Source organism: Oncorhynchus gorbuscha, linkage group LG18, assembly GCF_021184085.1.
Source record: "Oncorhynchus gorbuscha isolate QuinsamMale2020 ecotype Even-year linkage group LG18, OgorEven_v1.0, whole genome shotgun sequence".
Classification (NCBI taxonomy): domain Eukaryota; kingdom Metazoa; phylum Chordata; class Actinopteri; order Salmoniformes; family Salmonidae; genus Oncorhynchus; species Oncorhynchus gorbuscha.
The window spans coordinates 22,462,334-22,485,290 of NC_060190.1; the positions used below are offsets into that span (position 1 = coordinate 22,462,334).

General features: G+C 45.7%; 1 protein-coding gene across 6 annotated transcripts in view; it reads right to left on the reverse strand.

Annotated features, from left to right (window-relative positions):
• Positions 1–4,702: 4,702 nt before the first annotated feature.
• LOC124003385 (ERC protein 2-like) overlaps positions 4,703–22,957 on the reverse strand; it is a 74,378-nt gene continuing 56,123 nt past the window's right edge. For 5 of the 6 annotated variants that reach the window (XM_046311590.1, XM_046311588.1, XM_046311586.1 and 2 more), the window contains 9 exons: positions 22,117–22,358; positions 17,246–17,257; positions 16,473–16,605; positions 16,048–16,208; positions 15,589–15,736; positions 14,507–15,165; positions 10,090–10,154; positions 9,773–9,970; positions 4,703–9,541 (listed from right to left, as the gene is read on the reverse strand). In XM_046311590.1, the coding sequence (XP_046167546.1) occupies positions 9,915–9,970; positions 10,090–10,154; positions 14,507–15,165; positions 15,589–15,736; positions 16,048–16,208; positions 16,473–16,605; positions 17,246–17,257; positions 22,117–22,358 (1,476 nt within the window). In that variant the 3' untranslated portion in view covers positions 4,703–9,541; positions 9,773–9,914. The remainder of the gene's footprint in view (positions 9,542–9,772; positions 9,971–10,089; positions 10,155–14,506; positions 15,166–15,588; positions 15,737–16,047; positions 16,209–16,472; positions 16,606–17,245; positions 17,258–22,116; positions 22,359–22,957) is intronic. The other variant, XM_046311587.1, reaches the window with a different exon arrangement.

Here is a 22,957-nt window from a genome sequence, read left to right on the forward strand (position 1 = left end):
TGAACTTAATGTTTTATCGTGCGATCGATAAATTTACACAAACGCTTGGATTGCTTTTGCTGTAAAGCATAATTTCAAAATTATTGACACAACAGGTGGATTAACAAAAGGCTAAACTGTGTTTTCCTATATTGCACGTGATTTCATGAATATAAGTATTTGTAGTAATATTTATTGAATGTAGCGCTATGCTATTCAGCGGTTGTTGATGACACTTATCCCGATAGGGGGATAGTAGCCATAACAAGTTAAAGGAAAAAGCTTCTTCCAGTTCGAGGTGAGTAATCGGCATCTTAACCAATTGACGATAATATGATTTAAAATTGTCTGAAATCATCACTTTTGTCTCCAGTATGTTAAAAAAAATGTATCCAACCGTTACAGAAGGAGGTATCACAGATTACAGAATAGACATACATACAGTAGATTTAGCAATCACTAGGAGGATAAAATAAGACAAATAGTCATAGGTGAGTATGCTCCAAACCCCTGTAACGGCTGTTTGAAGAAGTGGACCAAAGCGCAGCGTGGTAAATTGTCACGAGTCCAACCGGTCATCATCACCGGCCTATTAGCTGCCACTGATTGTTTTTCCTCCCCCTCCTTGTATGTTTAGTGGTAGCACCTGTTCATGTTTAATTAGTTTGTCTTTATTAGACAGCCGGCCCGCCTGGTTGTTGTGCGGGATTATTTCATTGTAAACCTTCGGCTCTGTTGTAGAGGTACGTGCTTAGTGCCTAGTTGTGATTTTTTCTATTGTACTTTTCCCCTGTGTTTGGGAACGTTACTTTTGTGAGCACCCTGTGGTGCGTTGGTGCTAGTAAAGACGCACAGCATTGAACTCTGTCTCCTGCATTTGACTCCACACCCACGACACCCGGAGCATTACATAAGTGTTCATGATTTACTAATAGAAATGAACACTGAATAACAAAAAACAACAGAGAACAAACTAAATGTTTCTGTCTGGTGCAGACACAAAAACAACTACCCACAAAACACAGGTGAGAAAAGGCTACCTAAGTATGGTTCTCAATCAGAGACAACGATAGACAGCTGCCTCTGATTGAGAACCACACCTGGCCAAATAGACCCCCCCCCCCCAAAAGGTGCGGACTCCTGCCGCAAAACCTAAACCTATAGGGGAGGGTCTGGGTGGACATCTATTCATAGTGGCGGCTCTGGTGCGGGACCCCGCTCCACCTTAGGCTTGGCCTTAGGCTTGGCCCACTTAGGTGGCACCACTGGATTGGGGACCCTCGCCGCAGACCCCGGACTGGGGACCCTCGCTGCGGGCCCCGGACAGGAGGGCGACTATGGCGGCCCCGGACAGGAGGGCGACTCTGGCAGCTCCAGACAAGAGGGTGACTCTGGTAGCTCCGGACAGGAGGGCGACTCTGGCAGCTCCGGACAGGAGGGTGACTCTGGCAGCTCCGGACTGGCATAGGACTAACCAGGCTGGGGAGACCTACCGGAGGCCTGGTCCGTGGAGGAGGCACAGGATAGACCGGGCTGTGGGGGAGCACTGGAGATCTGGTGCGTAGCCTTGGCACCACTTTTCCAGGCTGAATGCCCAGTCTAGCCCGGCACGTGCAGGGAGCTGGAACAGGCTGCACTGGGTTCTCCTGGCGAACTGGGGAAACTGTGCTTCGAGCCGACGCAGGATATCCTGGCCCGAGGAGACATACACAAAACACAGGTGGGAAAAGGCTACCTAAGTATGGTTCTAAATCAGAGACAATGATAGACAGCTGCCTCTGTTTGAGAACCACACCAGGCCAAACACACAGAAATAGAAAACATAGAACACAAAACATAGAATGCCCACCCCAACTCACACCCTGACCAAACCAAAATAGAGACATTAAAAGGATTTCTAAGGTCAGGGCGTGACAACCCCTCCGAAACTCCAAAATTAAATACTAACACTGTAACAGATACCTTAGACAGGCATGTAACATAAGCCAGGTGTCCATATGTAAAATATATATTACCTGCTAAGAGACGTATTTACAGTAACTTGATGAGTGATAATAAAGGACATCATGTGAGAAAGAGGGTATTTCTGTGAGACATGTGAGACATACAGTGGGGCAAAAAAGCATTTAGTCAGCCACCAATTGTGCAAGTTCTCCCACTTAAAAAGATGAGAGAGGGGTGTAATTTTCATCATATGTACACCTCAACTATGACAGACACAATGAGAAAATAAAATCCAGAAAATCACATTGTAGGATTTTTAATGAATTTATTTGCAAATGACGGTGGAAAATAAGTATTTGGTCACCTACCAACAATTACTATTTTTGGCTCTCACAAACCTGTAACTTCTTCTTTAAGAGGCTCCTCTGTCCTCCACTCGTTACCTGTATTAATGACTAAATATGTTTTTGCCCCACTCTAAGTACGGCGTCTGTGACTGAGAGAATGGTTTAAATAGAGAGGAAGATGAGGAGACTGCTCACATTAAAACCACATAGAAAGTCCATCAACTGGTGTGATGGGTGGTTGGGGAGAGGTCAATGTCTCCTTCTCCTAACATAATCCAAATCCATTTGCTTATCTGTCAGAGGAAATTACTATATTTTATTCAGGCTTTATTTTTTAACCTTTTCATCTTTGACAACTACAATACACAATAAAAAGCAGGTTCCATGTACAACTGCAGTATATATTGGCAACATCCAAAAGTAAAAAAAATCAGAAACAACCTTGTTGTGGCTCCATATGACTCTCCACTGTGTGCATTAGAGGCAATATTTTTCCCATCTACTGTAGTTATTAGCTTAATAAGATAATACAGTAAACAAAAAATGGTCTTCTTACCCTGAATTGTGACTGTAGAAGGCTCACTGTATATGGATCTAAACTGCTAACCTTTAGCACTCTACTGCCATTGTAGTACAGCACTGTACTGACATTGTATTTTGACCTCAGCAGGTTAACTTTGACCTGTTCATCTGAGCAGCTGAGCTCCTGTGAGTGTATATCTACAGAGTGAAGCTAGTGTAAATTCACTCTTCCCACTTTGTAGAAGAAACACCCTCTCCGAGTTGGGCATCTCCGGCGCGGCCCACGCTTGGATTGCGTCCTACCTGACAGGTCGCTCCTACCAGGTGGCGTGGCGAGAATCTGTCTCTTCACCACGCGCTCTCACCACTGGTGTCCCCCAGGGCTCTGTTCTAGGCCCTCTCCTATTCTCGCTATACACCAAGTCACTTGACTCTGTCATAACCTCACATGGTCTCTCCTATCATTGCTATGCAGACGACACACAATTAATCTTCTCCTTTCCCCCTTCTGATGACCAGGTGGCGAATCGCATCTCTGCATGTCTGGCAGACATATCAGTGTGGATGACGGATCACCACCTCAAGCTGAACTTCGGCAAGACGGAGCTGCTCTTCCTCCCGGGTAAGGACTGCCCGTTCCATGATCTCGCCATCACGGTTGACAATTCCATTGTGTCCTCCTCCCAGAGCGCTAAGAACCTTGGCGTGATCCTGGACAACACCCTGTCGTTCTCAACTAACATCAAGGCGGTGGCCCGTTCCTGTAGGTTCATGCTCTACAACATCCGCAGAGTACGACCCTGCCTCACACAGGAAGCGGCGCAGGTCCTAATCCAGGCACTTGTCATCTCCCGTCTGGATTACTGCAACTCGCTGTTGGCTGGGCTCCCTGCCTGTGCCATTAAACCCCTACAACTCATCCAGAACGCCGCAGCCCGTCTAGTGTTCAACCTTCCCAAGTTCTCTCACGTCACCCCGCTCCTCCGCTCTCTCCACTGGCTTCCAGTTGAAGCTCGCATCCGCTACAAGACCATGGTGCTTGCTTACGGAGCTGTGAGGGGAACGGCCCCTCAGTACCTCCAGGCTCTGATCAGGCCCTACACCCAAATAAGGGCACTGCGTTCATCCACCTCTGGCCTGCTCGCCTCCCTACCACTGAGGAAGTACAGTTCCCGCTCAGCCCAGTCAAAACTGTTCGCTGCTCTGGCTCCCCAATGGTGGAACAAACTCCCTCACGACGCCAGGACAGCGGAGTCAATCACCACCTTCCGGAGACACCTGAAACCCCACCTCTTTAAGGAATACCTAGGATAGGATAAAGTAATCCTTCTCACCCCCCCTCCCCCTTAAAAGATTTAGATGCACTATTGTAAAGTGGCTGTTCCACTGGATGTCATAAGGTGAATGCACCAATTTGTAAGTCGCTCTGGATAAGAGCGTCTGCTAAATGACTTAAATGTAAATGTAAATGTAAACACTGAGCTACGGAGACAGATGAGGAGTCTGGCAGCTCAGCTGAACTGAGACTCTCTCTCTGATGACTGGAGGACACACTGTCAGACTAGGCTGAGGAAGGTCTGTGAGATTAGAGGAAAATAATATTTCGCACTACATCAATTTGTTAAATCTCCAATATTGTCTAAGACTTAGGTTCACTTCTTTAATAATGACTTACATTCCACAGGCTGATCATTTAATTGTTTTATATACAGTACCATGAATGCACATTTGGACAGCATGGTCAACCAACCAGCAGGTTAGTTTTCTGAGGTGACGAGAGGTGGCTATAATACTGTAGGAGAGGTATCATAGCTATGATACATAGTGAAAGTATGCATGTGTTCTCAGTTCTACATGTGTAGTTTATAACCGGACATACAGTACTATATACATAGAGACCAGACCGCATACAAGTCTGAAAGAAGTCACCTTTATTGAATGAATATAAACAAGCTGGCCAACACTCAATAGTAATATTCTGATACAGCACATACAATAGCAAACGTCTGGGGCAGTGGAGACAGGCTCCTACAGTAGGTTTTAAAACACAGTATCCATGCTGAACAGAACATTCTCTCTCTTTCTCTCAGGGGGTTTCCTGCAACCGAGTGTTTTGATTCTCTCTCACTATTTCTTTATCTCTTACACATGCGCTCACACACACCTACAGTACACACACACACACGTATGCATGCGCACACACACACACACACACACACACACACACACACACACACACACACACACACACACACACACACACACACACACACACACACACACACACACACACACACACACACACACACACACACACACACACACACACACACACACTTCTCACAGATTTACGCGCGTAACACCCCAAAATATGCCGCCTCTCTCATAACACTGCACAGGTTGTCTACTAGGGGGACACGGAAGGTGAGGAGACACACACCACTCTCAAACACAACATCACACTGTCACGATGCAGAGGCAATTCATGTATAAGAACTGGAGCATCATGGGAAATAAGCCCACGTTCACACAAGTAATCATTCAGCATGCTGGACACACATTTAACTTGTTCCTAAATCTTTACTGTACAGCAGAAAGCATTTACTATTACAAATAGTACAGTCCCAAACTGACATATTCAATAAGCCAAACTGATTAAAAAAAATTGTAATCAAGAAAAACTTAAATACAAAAAATTCACGCAATTGTTCAGTAAAAAAAGAAAAATCTGGCGTTGGTCACAGTGTTTTGTTTCATCCAAAGGTTTTCATTTTCAACATCATACAATAAATCAAATGCAACTTGTACACGACAAAGAAAGTGAATCTGTCTGCCTGGTTTAGGCTTCTCATACTCTGAATCAGGTCTTTTACTCCTTCGATTACTATTGGTGATGTCTGTTGGCATTCAACTCCTGGGTTGTGTTCATTAGGCACCAAACAGAAAAAAATACACTGATACAGGGAAGGATTACTTGGACTTGTCCAATGAGAAACACTCAGTCTCATTTTCCGTTGCTAAACATTTTAAAACATTGCGTGCCCTAATGAACACAACCCTGGTGTATGTTAACTGATCGGCCATTGATGAATCCTAAACAGTTTGATTGTACCTCAAGATATCACTCTGCATAGAGGATAGGAGATTCTCCCCAACCTTTCACACTCAGTTGGCACATTACGTACAAATCTGCATGCATCAGCACAATGAAGTGTTCCACATTTTCTACCATGTTCTATATACCAAGTGCTGGATATTCACTTTTCATAGTAGGAGAACCCCCTACTTCAAGTATTCAGTTGTAAATTACCTGAAAATTGAGGATTCTGAATCCGTTCCCCATGATGGTAAAGTGAGAGGTTATTCGCACCTCCATCCGTGTGCTCTTCTGGATTGCCTTTCCTTTTACAGATCAATAGTACCAATCTCTGACATTGAAAACACAAATACAACATCCACACAACGCCTTTATTTTTTTCTTCAATTTGATTTAATCCGAACTGGCGATTGTTAGTCAATCGGAGGAGGAGTTGTGAGGCAACTGTCCTGTCTGTATTCTGTGTTGAAGTTGACTCAGAGGTGACGATCGTATAGGGATCACTTCTGTTTGGATCCCAATGGAGGATGGGGCACTTTTCTACAACAGTCACGATATCAGCCACAAGGAGGGACACACACACACACACACACACACACACACACACACACACACACACACACACACACACACACACACACACACACACACACACACACACACACACACACACACACACACACACACACACACACACACACACACACACACACACACACACACACACACACACCATGGAGGACGGAGGGGGGCAGGTGGTAGTGGTGGTGGTGGTGGTGGGAGTGGGGGGATGTAACAGTCTTGGATGTTCTCTCACTAGAAGTGTGGTTTTCTAGACACTCAACTGTCACATATGTCACCACATCTGGGTACACCAGGACAACAGCATGAAGACAACAACAAACAAAACACAGAGACCGCTGGACAATGCATATGCAACGACGGAGTCACTCCAAACCTCCACTTTAGTGTAGTGATAGTCCTCACTCACAAGTGCAAGTTTCTATCTGCTGTGCTGCAGAAAATAGTCTCTTTGCTACTTTAGTGAGCTGCAAAAATAGAATGTCTTCCCCTCTGTGAGAAGACTAAGGTCTCACTGTGTGTGTGTGTGTGTGTGTGTGTGTGTGTGTGTGTGTGTGTGTGTGTGTGTGTGTGTGTGTGTGTGTGTGTGTGTGTGTGTGTGTGCGTGCGTGCGTGCGTGCGTGCGTGCGTGCGTGCGTGCGTGCGTGCGTGCGTGCGTGCGTGCGTGTGTGTGTGTGAGTGTGTGTGTGAGAGAGAGTCTCAAAATAGATTTCTCACACTGCAACAGGAATGTAACATTAGCTCTTCTAAATGAGAATGGAATCATTTTCTCACTCCTTTCCTTTGGCCTGTGTCTCAAGGTTTCTTAGGCCAGACTATCCTTCGTGAGAACCACAGACAGGGAATGTTGCTTGCTGCTAAGGAGTTTTTTCTTGTACAAAACAGAGGAAAGTCACATACGTCACTCCACACACTGAATAAGGGTTTTCTCTATCCTTTGGACAGTTAGAAAAATTAAATAAAACATGTATTTTTATCCTCAACATTTTTTGTTACTGACAATATTCTGACCACACATAGACACACTACATAGATCTTTCTGTCTCTCTCTCTCTATATATATATATAATATGTATACGATATGAACGAGGCACAGGCCACCTTGTTGAGAAGGACAAAACGAGTCACTAGGTTTGGATTTGGGTTAGCACAGACTGCTGAAAGAGAAGAAGAAATGGGAGATGAAGAAGATGAGGAGGAGGAAGGAGGGAGTCAATAAGTAGGAGAGACAGCTGTAAAGATATGGCAGGAGATCTCATGGGTGTCCATGGATGGCATCAAACATATAAAATCTATAGCCTCCTTGCACCATTTCCTCAGAGTCTCTCCAGCTGATTCTATGTACAACACAGTCTTCTACAGTTTATAAGCACACCAGGTTTTGGGATCAACTCCCTATTGTATGACATGGATGCACAATGTCCAATGGCCATGTCTCTCAGCTGTTTCTCTGGTTGGACACCATGTTGTGTGAGCACCAGTGATCTAAAAGCACCATTAGAAGTATCCCTGCAACAGGGGAGGAGGAGGTGCATAGGTGCATATCACGCTGAGAAACACATTATAACAACGGAATCTGATTGGTGTATGTTCTGAATAGACCATTCTGATTGGTACCCGTGCTGCTTTAATACATCTAAACACTTTTTGATTGGTGCCCTTGACTTATGACTGGATTCAAAGTGGCATTATTAGTTCTGACGTCTGCATAGATTGGAGTTCTGACTGCATCTGGTTCAACTGAGGTAACAGGAGAGATACACAGATGGCAGCCCTAAGCCCAAAGTCCCTGCGACACCCCCAGGACAGGGCCCTGCCCATAAGGCCATGCGAGACTGCACATTAACGGCACAAGGAAACCTTCAGTAGTCGAGGCAAGGACCGTGGCTGCCCATTGGTCAGATTAGAGCTCTAGTGGCTGTTTTGTTCAGATAAGAGCTCTTCCTTGTTCTGATTCACTTTGCACAGAGCACTCATAGCCATGGTCTAGCACTGCAAATGAAACACACTCAACAGATTTAAAAAAAACAATAATAAGTAGCACAACTTCACTTTTAGAGACACAGCAAAGGAACTTCCTCTGAAGTCGGTTAGCTGTTCACGCATATGTAAATGTGAACTAAAGCTGTAACTGTACGGCACTTCATTAAATATGTGGAAAGAGAGCAGGCTATCTCTGACAAAGAGAAAACAACAAAACACAATATAGTAAAAAAAGCACTGTGAAGCTGCTGTGGTAGACTGTCAGTAGGGTGGAGACTGGCAGGCAGGGGAGCCAATCATCGCCAGCCGGGGGTCAGCAGGGTGGGGCAAATCAGGTAAACAGGGTGGAGCCAGTCAGGTGAACCAATCAGAGAAACGACTGTTGATACAGAGGAACTAATCAGCTGAAAAGCTCAGGTAAGCAAAGCAGGCGGAGACAGGAGAGTGAACCAATAGGATGCAGGTTACTGAGAACGGGGGAGCAAGCCAGGACTGGGTTCAGTACATTTTTACGTTCTGGAACGTTCCATTGAACAGAAACAGTGCTGTAATGAATGACTGCTGTCAGCATGGCCACTGCTCTTTAAATACGTCACTCATTGCTTCAAGCCACACCCACCCAAACGGGAGGAAACGTACCTAGAAGTCTGTTCAAGAACGTACAATAATGTTTTGGGGAAACGTTTTGTTCAGTACAAACCGTTCCGCAACGTAGCAAATGTTCAATTGAACTGAACGCACCTCATGTAAACAGGGCAGAGCCAGTCGTTAGATCTTAGCCAGGTGGGTGAAGAGTGCAGCTAGTCTTATGAGAGTGGGTGGGGCTCTGTAGGGACATCAGGTGACAGACAGGTGAGCTGAGCATCTTGACAACTATACCAGAGTGGTTGTGTGAGTTTGGCTGTGTGAGCAGAACCACAGAGCTGAGACCAGACAGCTCAGATATCTGTCTGTCTGAGTGGGGCCCAGTCTGTCCAACCCAGTCTAACTTCACAACACCTATGTGTCTGCTGGAAGACTCCTCCTCCCCAGAGTCACTCTCAAAGAGCTGCAGCTGCCCCTCTTCACATGATGGCTCTTCAGTCACCTGTAAAAACACACACAATAGTACAATCAGCACTACGGTCGTTACTGTCCACTTACAGTGATCGTCGACTGAACACTAACCAGTAACTCACAGTGCTTTATTCTACATCTATAAATGTATCCTGATTGGAACATTCCTGGAATCACGAAATTTCTCAAAAACCTGGGAATTTTGCAACCCTAAAGAGGACTCTCCAAATTAAGTTGGTCTGAATCTAGAACTGGGTTGTACCTCAACTATCAGTCTCCTCATCTGGCCCTCCCACCTGCTTCATCCCTCCTCTTCCTCCTCCTCCGCATCCTCATCAAAAAATAAAAATAAAGGCCCCATTGAAGTGTGGATTGTATGGTGGTAACAAAAGGTTGGTAGGTAGTCAATGTATTTCAGGATCATGGAATGGCTGTGCTCCTCCAATAGCAACTGAATCATCTACAAACGAGAGGGGGGGAGGGAGGGAGGGAGAGTTACTTATCAGTCAGCGAAACATGTTTTTACCACAGCACACTGCTAACACAGAGAAGGCAGGAAGTTGTTTCAAAACATCTCACCCCTCCGAACGTCAGAGCTTTGGTTGTCATGGACACGATTACGCCCAAATGCCCTCCTCGTCATCCTATCGGTGACAGTGTTATATGGCCGGCAGAGAAGGTCAGCAGGAAGTGAAGAGAGTAGAAAGAAGTTAGTATAAGTCAAAGGTTATGTATTAGTCAACGAGGGCATATGCATTCTATGGAAAATAATGAATGACGTGGAATGTGTGTTCCTCGACGCACCGGCTATAGCTCCGTAGTGATCCCGTACAGAAAATGATTTCAGTTTAAAACTGCAGTAAAAGCGCAGTAACTGCAGTCGACTGGTATTTTGGACTGCAGAATAACTGCAGTTGAACAACAGTTTTACTGCGCTGTAAATGCTGTAAATGCAGTTAAACTGCAAAATTACTGCAGTAAATGTATTTTTATTTTGGACGGAGTATTTGCAGCATACTGCATTTATACAGCACACTAACTGCAGTCATACTGTAGTGTACTGCAGTTATACTGCTCTCTGACTGCAATATATTTTTCGTAAGGGTGAATTACCATGAATAAGAACTGTCTAAACAGCAAATTATTGCAGGATGTCCAAGGATATGCAGTAACACATTTGCCACTGGAAACATCCAATGAGGTAGTTAACAAGTTTACTAGATAGATACAGTAGTTGCCTTGATAACCAAACAAACATCCTTGCTAGTTTAGCTAACCAAACCATAAATCCATGCTTGGTATTATGAAAATCAAATTCCACAATGCCAATAATGTTTTCAAACGTATAACATTTAAGTGCTAACGCCCGAGAAGCCGGTGTTTGAAGGATATATTGGTACGGGTGGTGTTAAGCCCAAGACCAATGTTTCCAACATATTCAAATAATGATTGACATGTTTTAATAAAAAAATGAATTCTAATGAATTTATTCATACTATTTCATCCTTCCACAAGATATAGTCCCGAAACAAATCGAAGGTTGCTATCCCAGCCGGCTGGTCGTTCGTTCTATTGGTTTGGTTGCCGGAGACACGACCAAGTCATTCAGTCTTTTTGTTCTATATATATGGATGTGACCCAGTCTTTCATTCTAAATGTTCCATTGCCATACTGGCTGGTAAATGTTCTTGTCCCTTAATTGTTGGCTAGCCAACTACCGCTAACTTATAGTCAAAGCCAACAGTGCAGACAGAATAACAACAGTTGCTGCATTTGTTGAAGATGTTTTAAGGTGATATTTATTTGGATACATCCATAACAATGAGCTAATAAATCACAATTTTGCCTAGCATAGAAAATATGCTCTCTCGTTAGGACACTGTTATTCTGAAGAGTTAGCCAATAACACAGCTAACACAATAACTTCAAACTGAAGCTGGAAAGACTGCAAACTAGCTGTACTTCGTTTTACCTGTTTTCATTTCACATTTCTTTGTATATATTGGTCTGTAAAAAAGTGATCAGATGAAGCAGATGCTAAACTACAGGGCTGCTTTGCACAGACTGGAACATGTTCCGGGATTCTTCCGATGGCATTGAGGAATACACCACATCAGTCACTGGCTTTATCAATAAGTGCATTGAGGACGTCGTCCCCACAGTGACTGTACGTACATACCCCAACCAGAAGCCATGGATTACAGGCAACATTCGCGCTGAGCGAAAGGGTAGAGCTGCCGCTTTCAAGGTGCGGGACTCTAACCCAGAAGCTTACAAGAAATCCTGCTATGCCCTGCGACGAACCATCAAACAGGCAAAGCGTCAATACAGGGCTAAGATTGAATCATACTACACCGGCTCCTATGCTCATCTTATGTGGCAGGGCTTGCAAACTATTACAGACTACAAAGGGAAGCAGAGCCGCGAGCTGCCCAGTGACACAAGCCTAGCAGATGACCTAAATCACTTCTATGCTCACTTTGAGGCAAGCAACACTGAGGCATGCATGAGAGCATTAGCTGTTCTGGACGACTGTGTGATCACGCTCTCCGTAGCCGACGTGAGTAAGACCTTTAAACAGGTCAACATACACAAGGCTGCGGGGCCAGACGGATTAACAGGACGAGTGCTCCGGGTATGTGCTGACCAACTGGCAGGTGTCTTCACTGACATCTTCAACATGTCCCTGCTTAAGTCTGTAATACCAACATGTTTCAAGCAGACCACCATAGTCCCTGTGCCCAAGAACACAAAGGCAACCTGCCTAAATGACTATAGACCCGTAGCACTCACGTCCGTAGCCATGAAATGCTTTGAAAGGTTGTTAATGGCTCACAACACCATTATCCCAGAAACCCTAGACCCACTCCAATTTGCATATCGCCCAAACAGATCCAAAGATGATGCAATCTCTATTACACTCCACACTGCCCTTACCCACCTGGACAAAAGGAACACTTATGTGAGAATGCTATTCATTGACTACAGCTCAGCATTCAACACCATTGTACCCTCAAAGCTCATCACTAAGCTAAGGATCCTGGGACTAAACACCTCCCTCTGCAACTGGATCCTGGACTTGCTGACGGGCCGCCCCCAGGTGGTGAGGGTAGGTAGCAACACATCTGCCACGCTGATCCTCAACACTGGAGCTCCCCAGTGTTGCATGCTCTGTCCTATCCTGTATTCCCTGTTCACCCACGACTGCATTGCCAGGCATGACTCCAACACCATTATTAAGTTTGCAGGTAACAGTGGTAGGCCTGATCAACGACAGCAACGAGACAGCCTATAGGGAGGAAGTCAGAGACCTGGCCGGGTGGTGCCAGAATAACAACCTATCCCTCAAGATAACCAAGACTAAAGAGATTATTATGGACTACAGGAAAAGGAGGACCGAACACTCCCCCATTCTCATCAACAGGGCTGTAGTGGAGCAGGTTGAGAGCTTCAAGTTCCTTGGTGTCCACATCAACAACAAACTAGAATGGTCCAAACACAGCAAGACAGTCGTGAAGAGGGCACAAGAAAGCCTATTTCCACTCAGGAAACTAAAAAGATTTGGCATGGGTCCTGAGATCCTCAAAAGCTCCCACAGCTGCAACACCGAGAACTGGTTGCATCACTACCTGGTACGGCAATTGCTCGGCCTCTGACTGCAAGGCACTACAGAGGGTAGTACATCACTGGGGCTAAGTACCGCCCAGTACATCACTGGGGCTAAACTGCCTGCCATCCAGGACCTCTACACCAGGCGGTGTCAGAGAAAGGCCCTAAAAATTGTCAAAGACCCCAGCCACCCCAGTCATAGACTGTTCTCTCTACTACTGCATGTCAAGCGGTACCCGAGTGCCAAGTCTCGGATAAAAAGGCTTCTCAGCAGTTTTTACCCCCAAGCCATAAGGCTCCTGAACAGGTAATCAAATGGCTAACCGGACTATTTGCATTGTGTGCGTCCCCCAAACCCCGCTTTTTACGCTGCTGCTACTCTGATTATCATATATGCATAGTCACTTTAACTATACATTTATGTACATACTACCTCAATTGGGCCGACCAACCAGTGCTCCCGCACATCGGCTAACTGGGCTATCTGCATTGTGTCCCACCCACCACCCGCCAACCCCTCTTTTACGCTACTGCTACTCTCTGTTCATCATATATGCATAGTCACTTTAACCATATCTACATGTACATACTACCTCAATCAGCCCGACTAACCGGTGTCTGGATGTAGCCTCGCTACTTTTATAGCCTGTCTTTTTACTGTTGTTTTATTTCATTACCTACCTATTGTTCACCTAATACCCTTTTTGCACTTCACTGTAAAGTCTACACCTGTTGTATTCAGCGGAAGTGACAAATAAACTTTGATTTGATTTGATATATCCATAAAAATGATGCCAGCTGATTCATGATTTTGACTGGCTGAGAAACACTGCCTTCCTCTCTCTCTCGTCCCGACTCCCAACCCCTACACGTTCATTACTATGGAACAGTTGGAGATCTAATTTGAATATTGAAAGAGTAAGGTTTATACAAATCTCAGCCATTGAAAATTAAATTTTAGTTTAAAAAACGTGAGATAATGCTTTTTATAGTGGAGATAAAGTTTGTAATTTCAATTCCTGATGAAATATTGGATTGCGCAGTCAGAAGGAACAAAGTAAATACGCATTTTAACGTCCTAGATTTTGCCTGTGGTAAATTGTGCAATAGACACTGGCTGGAATGTGCTTTTAACCCATCAGCATTCAGGATTAGACCCACCTGTTGTATAAGTAAGAATGAACTATAACCATTGAACTCTACCGTGCTGATATATCATGTGGTGTAGGGAAATAATGCACAAAAGTACTTCACTACTGAATAGGGTGCCATTTTAGACACTGTGTAGATTTAGACCCACAATGCAACACTCTAGCTATTAGACCACCACACCACAGAGAGGATAGTTCCAGGCCCTGATTGTAAACACAACAGAGAGAGATCTGACCTGGTCGGGGGAGGGGCGATGGCCGGCATGGGGGGGTCCTCTGGCAGGCCCTGGTCCTCCTCGGTGGTGTGGGGGCGGGTGGCGGGTGTGCCCGCCGTGCTGTTGCGGAGCGTGTGGAGGGTGGTGGGGGTGCTGCTGGGGATGTGGGTGCTGGGGGTGGGGAGCTTGCAGAGGAGGGCCGTGGGGGTGCTGCTGTGGATGCTGTTGGGGGTGCTGTTGGGGGTGCTGTTGTAGGTGGGGGTGCTGCTGCTGTGGTGGAGGCCCATGGGGGTGCTGTCCTGGGTGGGCGTGTTGTTGTTGTGGGTGTGGGTGCTGCGCTTGCTGCGGGTGCTGGGGCCGTGGTTGGTGTTGTTGGTGCTGAGGCGGAGGCTGTTGGGGATGCCCCTGTGGATGCTGCTGTGGATGAGGGGGTACTGCTGTTGAGGCTGTTGGGGGTGCGGGTGTTGTTGGAGTGGGGGCTGGGGGTGCTGGGAGTGTGGGGCATGGGGGTATGGAGGCTGTTGCTGCTGCTGGGGGTTAGGAGGGTGCTGATACTGTGGCTGGGGGAGCTGAGCCTGGGGGCCCGGGTGGGGTTGCTGGGATTGGATGTGGTGAGGAGGATGGGGGTGGTAGTGGTCGTCTTCATAGTTGTCAGCAATCAGCTTCATCCTGCTCTGTGTCTGTGGAACAAAACACAGACATGTCAGTGCTACAATTTAACACGAGACCCAAACGCTGACTTAGTCATTATGAGAACCTAATGACAAGGAATCTATCTAGTTAGAAGAGAGAATAGCAACTAAGTAGTTGAAATAAAGTTTAAAACGGACCACTGCTGCTATCGTGAGCAAGTCCTTCCTGCAAGATATACATGTTGGATCTCCTGTATACATAAAGGCAGGGTTGGGGTCAATTCCATTTCAATTCAGTCAATTCAGGAAGATAACTGAAATTCTAATTCAAATGTAAAATACTATTTAATGAGAAAGAAATTTTAATTTTACTTTTACTTTACTGAGTTGACTTAATTGAAATGGAATTGACATCAACCCTGAATAATGGTTGAATACAAGGTCCACCTGTGTTGTGTTTTCAGTCCTGACCTGCTGTTTGAGTTGGTGCATCAGTCTGTCCTTCTCCCTCTTCAGAGCCAAAACCTCTTCCTGGGTCTTCTTCTTCCCAGAGGCAGAGAGCTCTAGCAGAGCGATGTTAGCGTCCTTCTCACTGATAGCTGCCAACAGGGCCTGTTGCCTGAGGAGAGAGAGGAAGAGTGAGAGAGTGAGAGAGAGTGAGAGAGAGAGAGAGAGGGAGAGCAAGAGATACAGAGAGAGAGAGGAAGGGAGAGAGAGGCAAGACATGCCTCTTCCCACATCCAAAGATTGATCATAAGATGGCGTTTAAGCATTCACAAGGCCAAGCAAGTTCTGCTTTATATTCTTGTACTACATTAATGATTTGCCGCAGCCCCTCCTGAAAACCCTAAATTAATATAACACGAATATCAAGAATATCAATAGTTTTCATTGCTCTGCTAATGTAGAGTATGATTTCCTGTGGCATACTTCATTTCCAGGATCTCCTCCAACTGTTTCCTGCGCTCCTGCCTCATGTTTGTCAGGTGACCGTCTCTCTCCTGCAGGGACTGCTGGGTAGACGAGAGGCGCTGCTTGGTGGCGTCCAGCTCCTGTCTGGTCCTCTCCAAGGTGTTCATCATCTCCTCCAGCTGATACACAAACAGAGGATGTGATTACTCTCTCTCTCTCTCTCTCTCTCTCTCTCTCTCTCTCTCTCTCTCTCTCTCTCTCTCTCTCTCTCTCTCTCTCTCTCTCTCTCTCTCTCTCTCTCTCTCTCTCTCTCTCTCTCTTTCTCCTCTCTCTATATCCCCTCACTTTCCTTCGCTCCTCTACATGCACTACCATGTTAAACTATGATGAGAAATCTTTCTCTTTCTGTCTCACACACACATACTATACATATATAAGCACACCTTTACATGCTGTCCTGAGTCCATGGTGTTGTCCTTTCGAGGATCCCCCACTATCTGACCAGGCTTCTTGTCCCCTTGGGGGCCTAGTTTGAGGTTGGGACCCCCCTTCTTAGTAACTTGCTCCTTGGCCTGCCTGGATGGAGTACCACAGAGGAGGTCAGAGTTCAACCCCCTACAGTCATAATAACCATCTTTATACTGCACCACTACCAGGACAACTGATACCAATCGTTCCTGATCATTTCCCTTTGTGTTGGGGAAACAACTTTTGAGGCATTACTAATACTTTGTCTACTGCACGTTGTCTGTAAATACAGTATAACACGTGAACAAGACACACAGAACTCCAACATCATAACACACATATAAATGTTAAATACAAGGTGACTGTGAGACTCATTAGAAACACGTAGAGACAAACACAACATACCACAGGAAACTCAGGTTAGACATACAGGTACTGCCAATTACACTGACATTTTGATATAAAATCAATGAAAAACATTCTGGAGACGTACAGGAAACATAATACAGGAGACATAAATGAGACACAGATGAGACATAGACAAGTCCATGTTAATATGTTCAGAAATGACTCACAGGTTTAGGCAGCAAGAGTTAGATTGGAGGGGGGTAGTTGCACCTGTCAGGCGGAGGAATGGAGGTGTAGGGTGTTGGTGGGGAGGGGAGGGGGGTAGTTGCACCTCTCAGGTGGAGGAATGGAGGTGTAGGGTGTTGGTGGGGGGGCATGCCAAAAGGGGTTCGCTACTTACCTGGGTGCTAGGCTGCAGGTGGAGGAAAGGAAGGAGAGGAGGAGGAAGAGGAGGAAGGAGGGATTGTACGACAAGAGGAAGCAGCAGCGCCCACAGGAGACAGGAGGAAAAGAGGAGGAGAAGAGTAAAAGAAACCATAGAAACGTTAGAATCATAACAGAAAAGAAGAATGACAACAGAGGACCCGACAACAGAGTCTATTCAGAGACAGACAGGGAGATCATCATCATCAGAAGCACCAATGAGAGTCAGTCACTGAAGGACACAGCAGGACACAAAGCTAATGCAGGATGCAGAGGATACATCTTCTCCTCTGACAGCCAGGTTAGAACCCTGCCTGTGTATTAGCTGCTGGCTGCACAGCCTGTGAGTGCGGGCCGGGCATGCAGTCAGGACACCATCCGGGCTAGAGAGAGGGGGAGCGAGCGGGGGTAGGCTAGGAGGAGGGAGGGGGACAAGAGAGCTGGTATAGCTAGACAGCAAGGCGGAGAGGAGCCCAAGTGGGCAAGGCAGCAAGGTAACCAGTCAAGGGAGCCATGGCAGCCAGACAGACAGAGGGGTCCAAACAACTGACTGATACCCCTCTGGACCAAAACAAACTAGGCTCTGTGTGGGTTCAATAGAGGACATACAGACCCTACCTACTAAAGCAGCTCACTCATTGAGCAGGGCACAGTTGACCTGGAGCACTGCAGCTCTAGTCATGCAGGCCAGGCTACTAGGCTGAGAGCTAGCCTTTACATCTGGCACAGCAAGCTGGGCAGGGGAGTGGGCAGGGCAGGGCAGGGCAGGGCAGGGCAGGGCAGGGCAGGGCAGGGCAGGGCAGGGCAGGGCAGGGCAGGGCAGGGCAGAAGTCAGTTTAGAGAGGATGGGTTTCACTGTGAGTAGTAGGGTGGAGGTATTGAAGTATAAATTGTGAGGCTGGTTGTGGGGGAGGATGAGGGGGCAGGCGGGCAGATGGGGAGCTGGAATGAGCAGGGGAAGCAGCGTGCTCATGGCAGGAGAAGGACACAACTCTAAAGACCTTCCTGCTGTACACAAGCTACACCAAACAGCCAACACACAAAATAACACATACAATGGTGTGTGTGTGTGTGTGTGTGTGTGTGTGTGTGTGTGTGTGTGTGTGTGTGTGTGTGTGTGTGTGTGTGTGTGTGTGTGTGTGTGTGTGTGTGTGTGTGTGTGTGTGTGTGTGTGTGTGTGTGTGTGTGTGTGTGTGTGTGTGTGTGTGTGTGTGGTTATGGTATGTGTGTAAGGTACATGTACAATATGTGCATTTTCTACAGTACAGATCCTATAATGGTATTCTGTTGTAATGAGAGAACTCCTGTTAAAGGATGGGAACAGGGCATGTATAATTGAAGAGGAATACATGTGTTGTATATGCCAAAACTGACACATATGAGACATATACAGTATATGATATCATTATGGCTTGTATATGTACAATTGTATTTGTTAAATGTGTTTTTGAACATATGGACAAGTTCATTATTAGTACAATATACTGTATGTTTCTGTTCATTCATACAGTACTACTACAGATGATTGATTAGTTTGTGATATAGTTAGTTTGGTCATACACAGTGCCGTCCGAAAGTATTCACACCCCTTTACTTTTTCAAATTGTGTTGTGTTACAGCCTGAATTTAAAATGGATTAAATGGTGTTTTGTTTTCATTGGCCTCAACACAACATCATGTCAAAGTGGAATTATGCTTTTCAACATTTTCACGAATTAATTAACCCCGTTGTTTTTTTTTTTTTTTTTTTTTTTTTTTAACCTTTATTTAACCAGGCAAGTCAGTTAAGAACAAATTCTTATTTTCAATGACGGCCTGTTATGGCAAGCCTAAATAAGTTCAGGAGTACAAATGTGCTCAATAAGTCACAATGAGTTGCATGGACTCACTTTGTGTGCAATAATAGTGTTGAACATGATTTTTGAATGACAACCTCATCTGTGGACCCCTTGCATACAATTATCTGTAAGGTCCCTCAGTCGACCATTTAATTTCAAACACAAAGTCAACCACAAAGACCAGGGAGGTTTTCCCAATGTCTTGAAGAAGGCACAGTGATGCCGAAACGTTGGTGATTTACTCAATAAATTACTGGGAGTTTATATATAGAGTGTGCGGCTCTCTTTATTTTTCATAGCTTATAGTTTATTCGCCGTTAGTCAGCACCTCTACGTAAAATCATTTTCTCTGGGTGTGCGCCAGCTCATTTTTATATATTTGAGCATTCAATATACAAAAAAAAGTCAACATTGAATTTCCCTTTGAGCATGGTGAAGATATTAACTACACTTTTGATGGTGTATCAATACACCCAGTCACTACAAAGATACAGGCGTCCTTCCTGACTCAGTTTCCTTCCTGACTCAGTTTCCTTCCTAACTCAGTTTCCTTCCTGACTCAGTTTCCTTCCTGACTCAGTTTCCTTCCTAACTCAGTTTCCTTCCTGACTCAGTTTCCTTCCTGACTCAGTTTCCTTCCTGACTCAGTTTCCTTCCTGACTCAGTTTCCTTCCTGACTCAGTTTCCTTCCTGACTCAGTTTCCTTCCTGACTCAGTTTCCTTCCTGACTCAGTTTCCTTCCTGACTCAGTTTCCTTCCTGACTCAGGAGAGGAATGGGGACGGCAAGAAAGAATCCTGTACAAAATACAAAGATTCCCAAACATCCTATTTGCAATCAATGCTCTAAAGTAATGATGCAAAACAATACACTTTTTGTCCTGGGTATTATGTTTGGGGGAAATTCAATACATTACATAGTACCACTCTCCATATTTCCAAGCCTAGTGGTGGCTTCATCATGTTATGGGTATGCTTGTAAGTGTTAAGGACTGGGTAGTGTTTCAGGATTAAAAAAAGAAACGGAATGGAGCTAAGCACAGGCAAAATCCTAGAGGACAACCTGGTTCAGTCTGCTTTCCACCAGATACTGGGAGAGGAATTCACCTTTCAGCAGGACAATAACTAAAACACAAGGCCTCATCTACACTGGAGTTGCTTACCAAGATGTTGTTGAATGTTCCTGAGTGACCGAGTTACATTTTGACTTAAATCTGCTAAAAAATCTATGACCTAAAAATGGCTGTCCAGCAGTGATCAACAACTAATTCGACAGAGCTTGAAGAATTTTGAAAAGAATAATGGGCAAATGTTGCACAACCCAGCTGTAACCCAACACAATTTGGAATAAGTCAAGGGGTATGAATAATTTATTGGAGGCACTGTATAACATTTCTTTTTTTCAATTTCCCATTCTCACCTTAGTTACTGAATCATAAAGGGTGAGCAGACAGACACGGGTGGAGAAACAGGTTGAAGACACGCACACAATGATACAAACGCATGCACATGCAACAGAACACACTCTCACACACAAAGCACGCACACACACACAGACACATACACACACACACACACACACACACACACACACACACACACACACACACACACACACACACACACACACACACACACACACACACACACACACACACACACACACACACACACACACACACACACACAGACACAGACACAGACACACGCACACACACACACACAGACAGACAGACAGAGAGATGCAGAATTTTGCAAAACATCTGCCATGAAAGTTGCAAAACAGATCCAGTGATCTTTACATAACATGGACGAGCTGATGGGCTTCCAAATCAAACCAAAGAAATGAACAGATGAGAGCAGCAGAGAGCCCATAGCGTTGGTATAAAGATCTGTGGATCTCTCAGTCGTACAGACTGACAGCAGGCAGACCCGGACAGACAGACATACGGACAGGTGAGACCAGATGCAGGTGCAGTCGCAGTCGCAGACGTAAACCACGAGGGCAGCCGAGCTGAAGTGCCAGGGGCAGAGCACTCACTTTCCCAGGAAATCCCACACCATTCCCCCTATCTGCTGGGGGCAGCGGGGGCAGCGGAGGACACAGGGGGAGTGGGTCAGGGGGGGCTCTGCCACCGGGACCGTGGCGAGGGACAGGGCCGAGGCCGGGCGAGGAACAGGGGCAGAGTGAGGGGGCTGGGCCAGGGGTAGAAGGAGGAGGATGAGAAGGGTAAAGTGTTGGGTAGATACAGAGAGAGAGAAAAGAGGGAGAGATAGTTGTAAGAAGAGAAAGAAAGAAAGAAAGAAAGAAAGAAAGAAAGAAAGAAAGAAAAAGAAAGAAAGAAAGAAAGAAAGAAAGAAAGAAAGGTGGAGAAAATGTTTAAGGGAGAGGAGGTGGATTGCCAGGAGTGAAGGGCAGCAGGAAAGAAGACATGGAGACACGGAGAGAGGAAAAAGGAAAGGTTGGAGTGAACAAGGAACAATTAAAAGAGGAAGATTTGGGAAAAGACGGTAAAGAAGAACAAAAACACTGTTAATTAATCCAACAGTCACATCATGAGTTTGGCACACGGAATATAATGGCCCCGTATCACCGCCAGGGGGTGCTCACGAGACAATCATTTACAGTTTGACCCACCTTGAGTGTCAGAACAGACCCTTTTCTGCAGTATTTTACATGGCCACTTGGGTTCTTACTAAAATGGCCGATCCAAAGTCTAAAGATGAAACGTTTGGTTCATTAATGCTCTATGAACTATAAGTAGGACGCAGGTTGCCGCCATTCGCCAGTACAGAACCCAGGCAGGGCAAAAACATAGGAGGGCATGGATGGACGCCGGAGCAGCACAGTACAGTCACAGACTCACAGGATGATGTAACACCCAATAAACCATCAACACCAACAATAACAACAGCAGGATGAGCGACTACGTCAACGGCACAAGACCACGTGCACCTAGAAAGTCTCACTTCCACAGAGGAACAGAAACAAAAACGCAGCAACGGTGTTACCTCTCCAGCTCGGCGATCTTCTTGTCCTTGTCGTTCTTCTCGCTCTCTACCTCTCGGAGGATGGTTAGTAGCCGCTCCACCTCCGCCTGGGCCTTGCCAGACTCCTCCTTGTAGTAGGACACTTCCTTCTCCAGGAGCTTTACCCGCTGTTCCCGCTCCCGCTCCATGTAGTCTGGGTTCCCCCTGGAACCCAGCCCCGCCATCTGCTGCTGCTGTTGGACCTCGTGGACCTCGTGGGCCTTCTGCGTGGTCATAGCCGTGGGGAGACAGACACACACACACACGCACGCACACACATGGATGCAAGTATGAACTCTCACACACACACACACACACACAGAAAAGGGAGAGAACACAGAACAGGCAAACTCCACAGTCAGTCAGTTTCTTATATGAACTACTCGTCTCCTCTCCTCTCCCTCTCCTCACTTCTCTTCTTTCTCTCTCTCTCTCTCTCTCTCTCTCTCTCTCTCTCTCTCTCTGTACTATTTGAATAGAGCATAGCGAACAGGTGGCATCAGAACCACTACTGGCTCATCAGCTCTGACTGACTGTCATTTGTTCCATTAAACAGTCCCGTGATCACAACTGAAGGCTGCTTATGCCTGTTACTATATGCTAATGCTAACAGGAAATACAAGCAATATGGAAAAGGTGAGATTCGCAATTCTGTCATTAGTGTCATTAGTTTGCCTCCTAACAGACTCGCTGACCTCATGACAATCATTTTTTAGTAGCCAAAGCAGACTGTTTCCCATACACAGATTAATAAGCCTAGTCCTGGACAAAAGAGCACTTTCAAATGGAGATTCAACATTTAGCGTGAACTACTTTTAGTCCA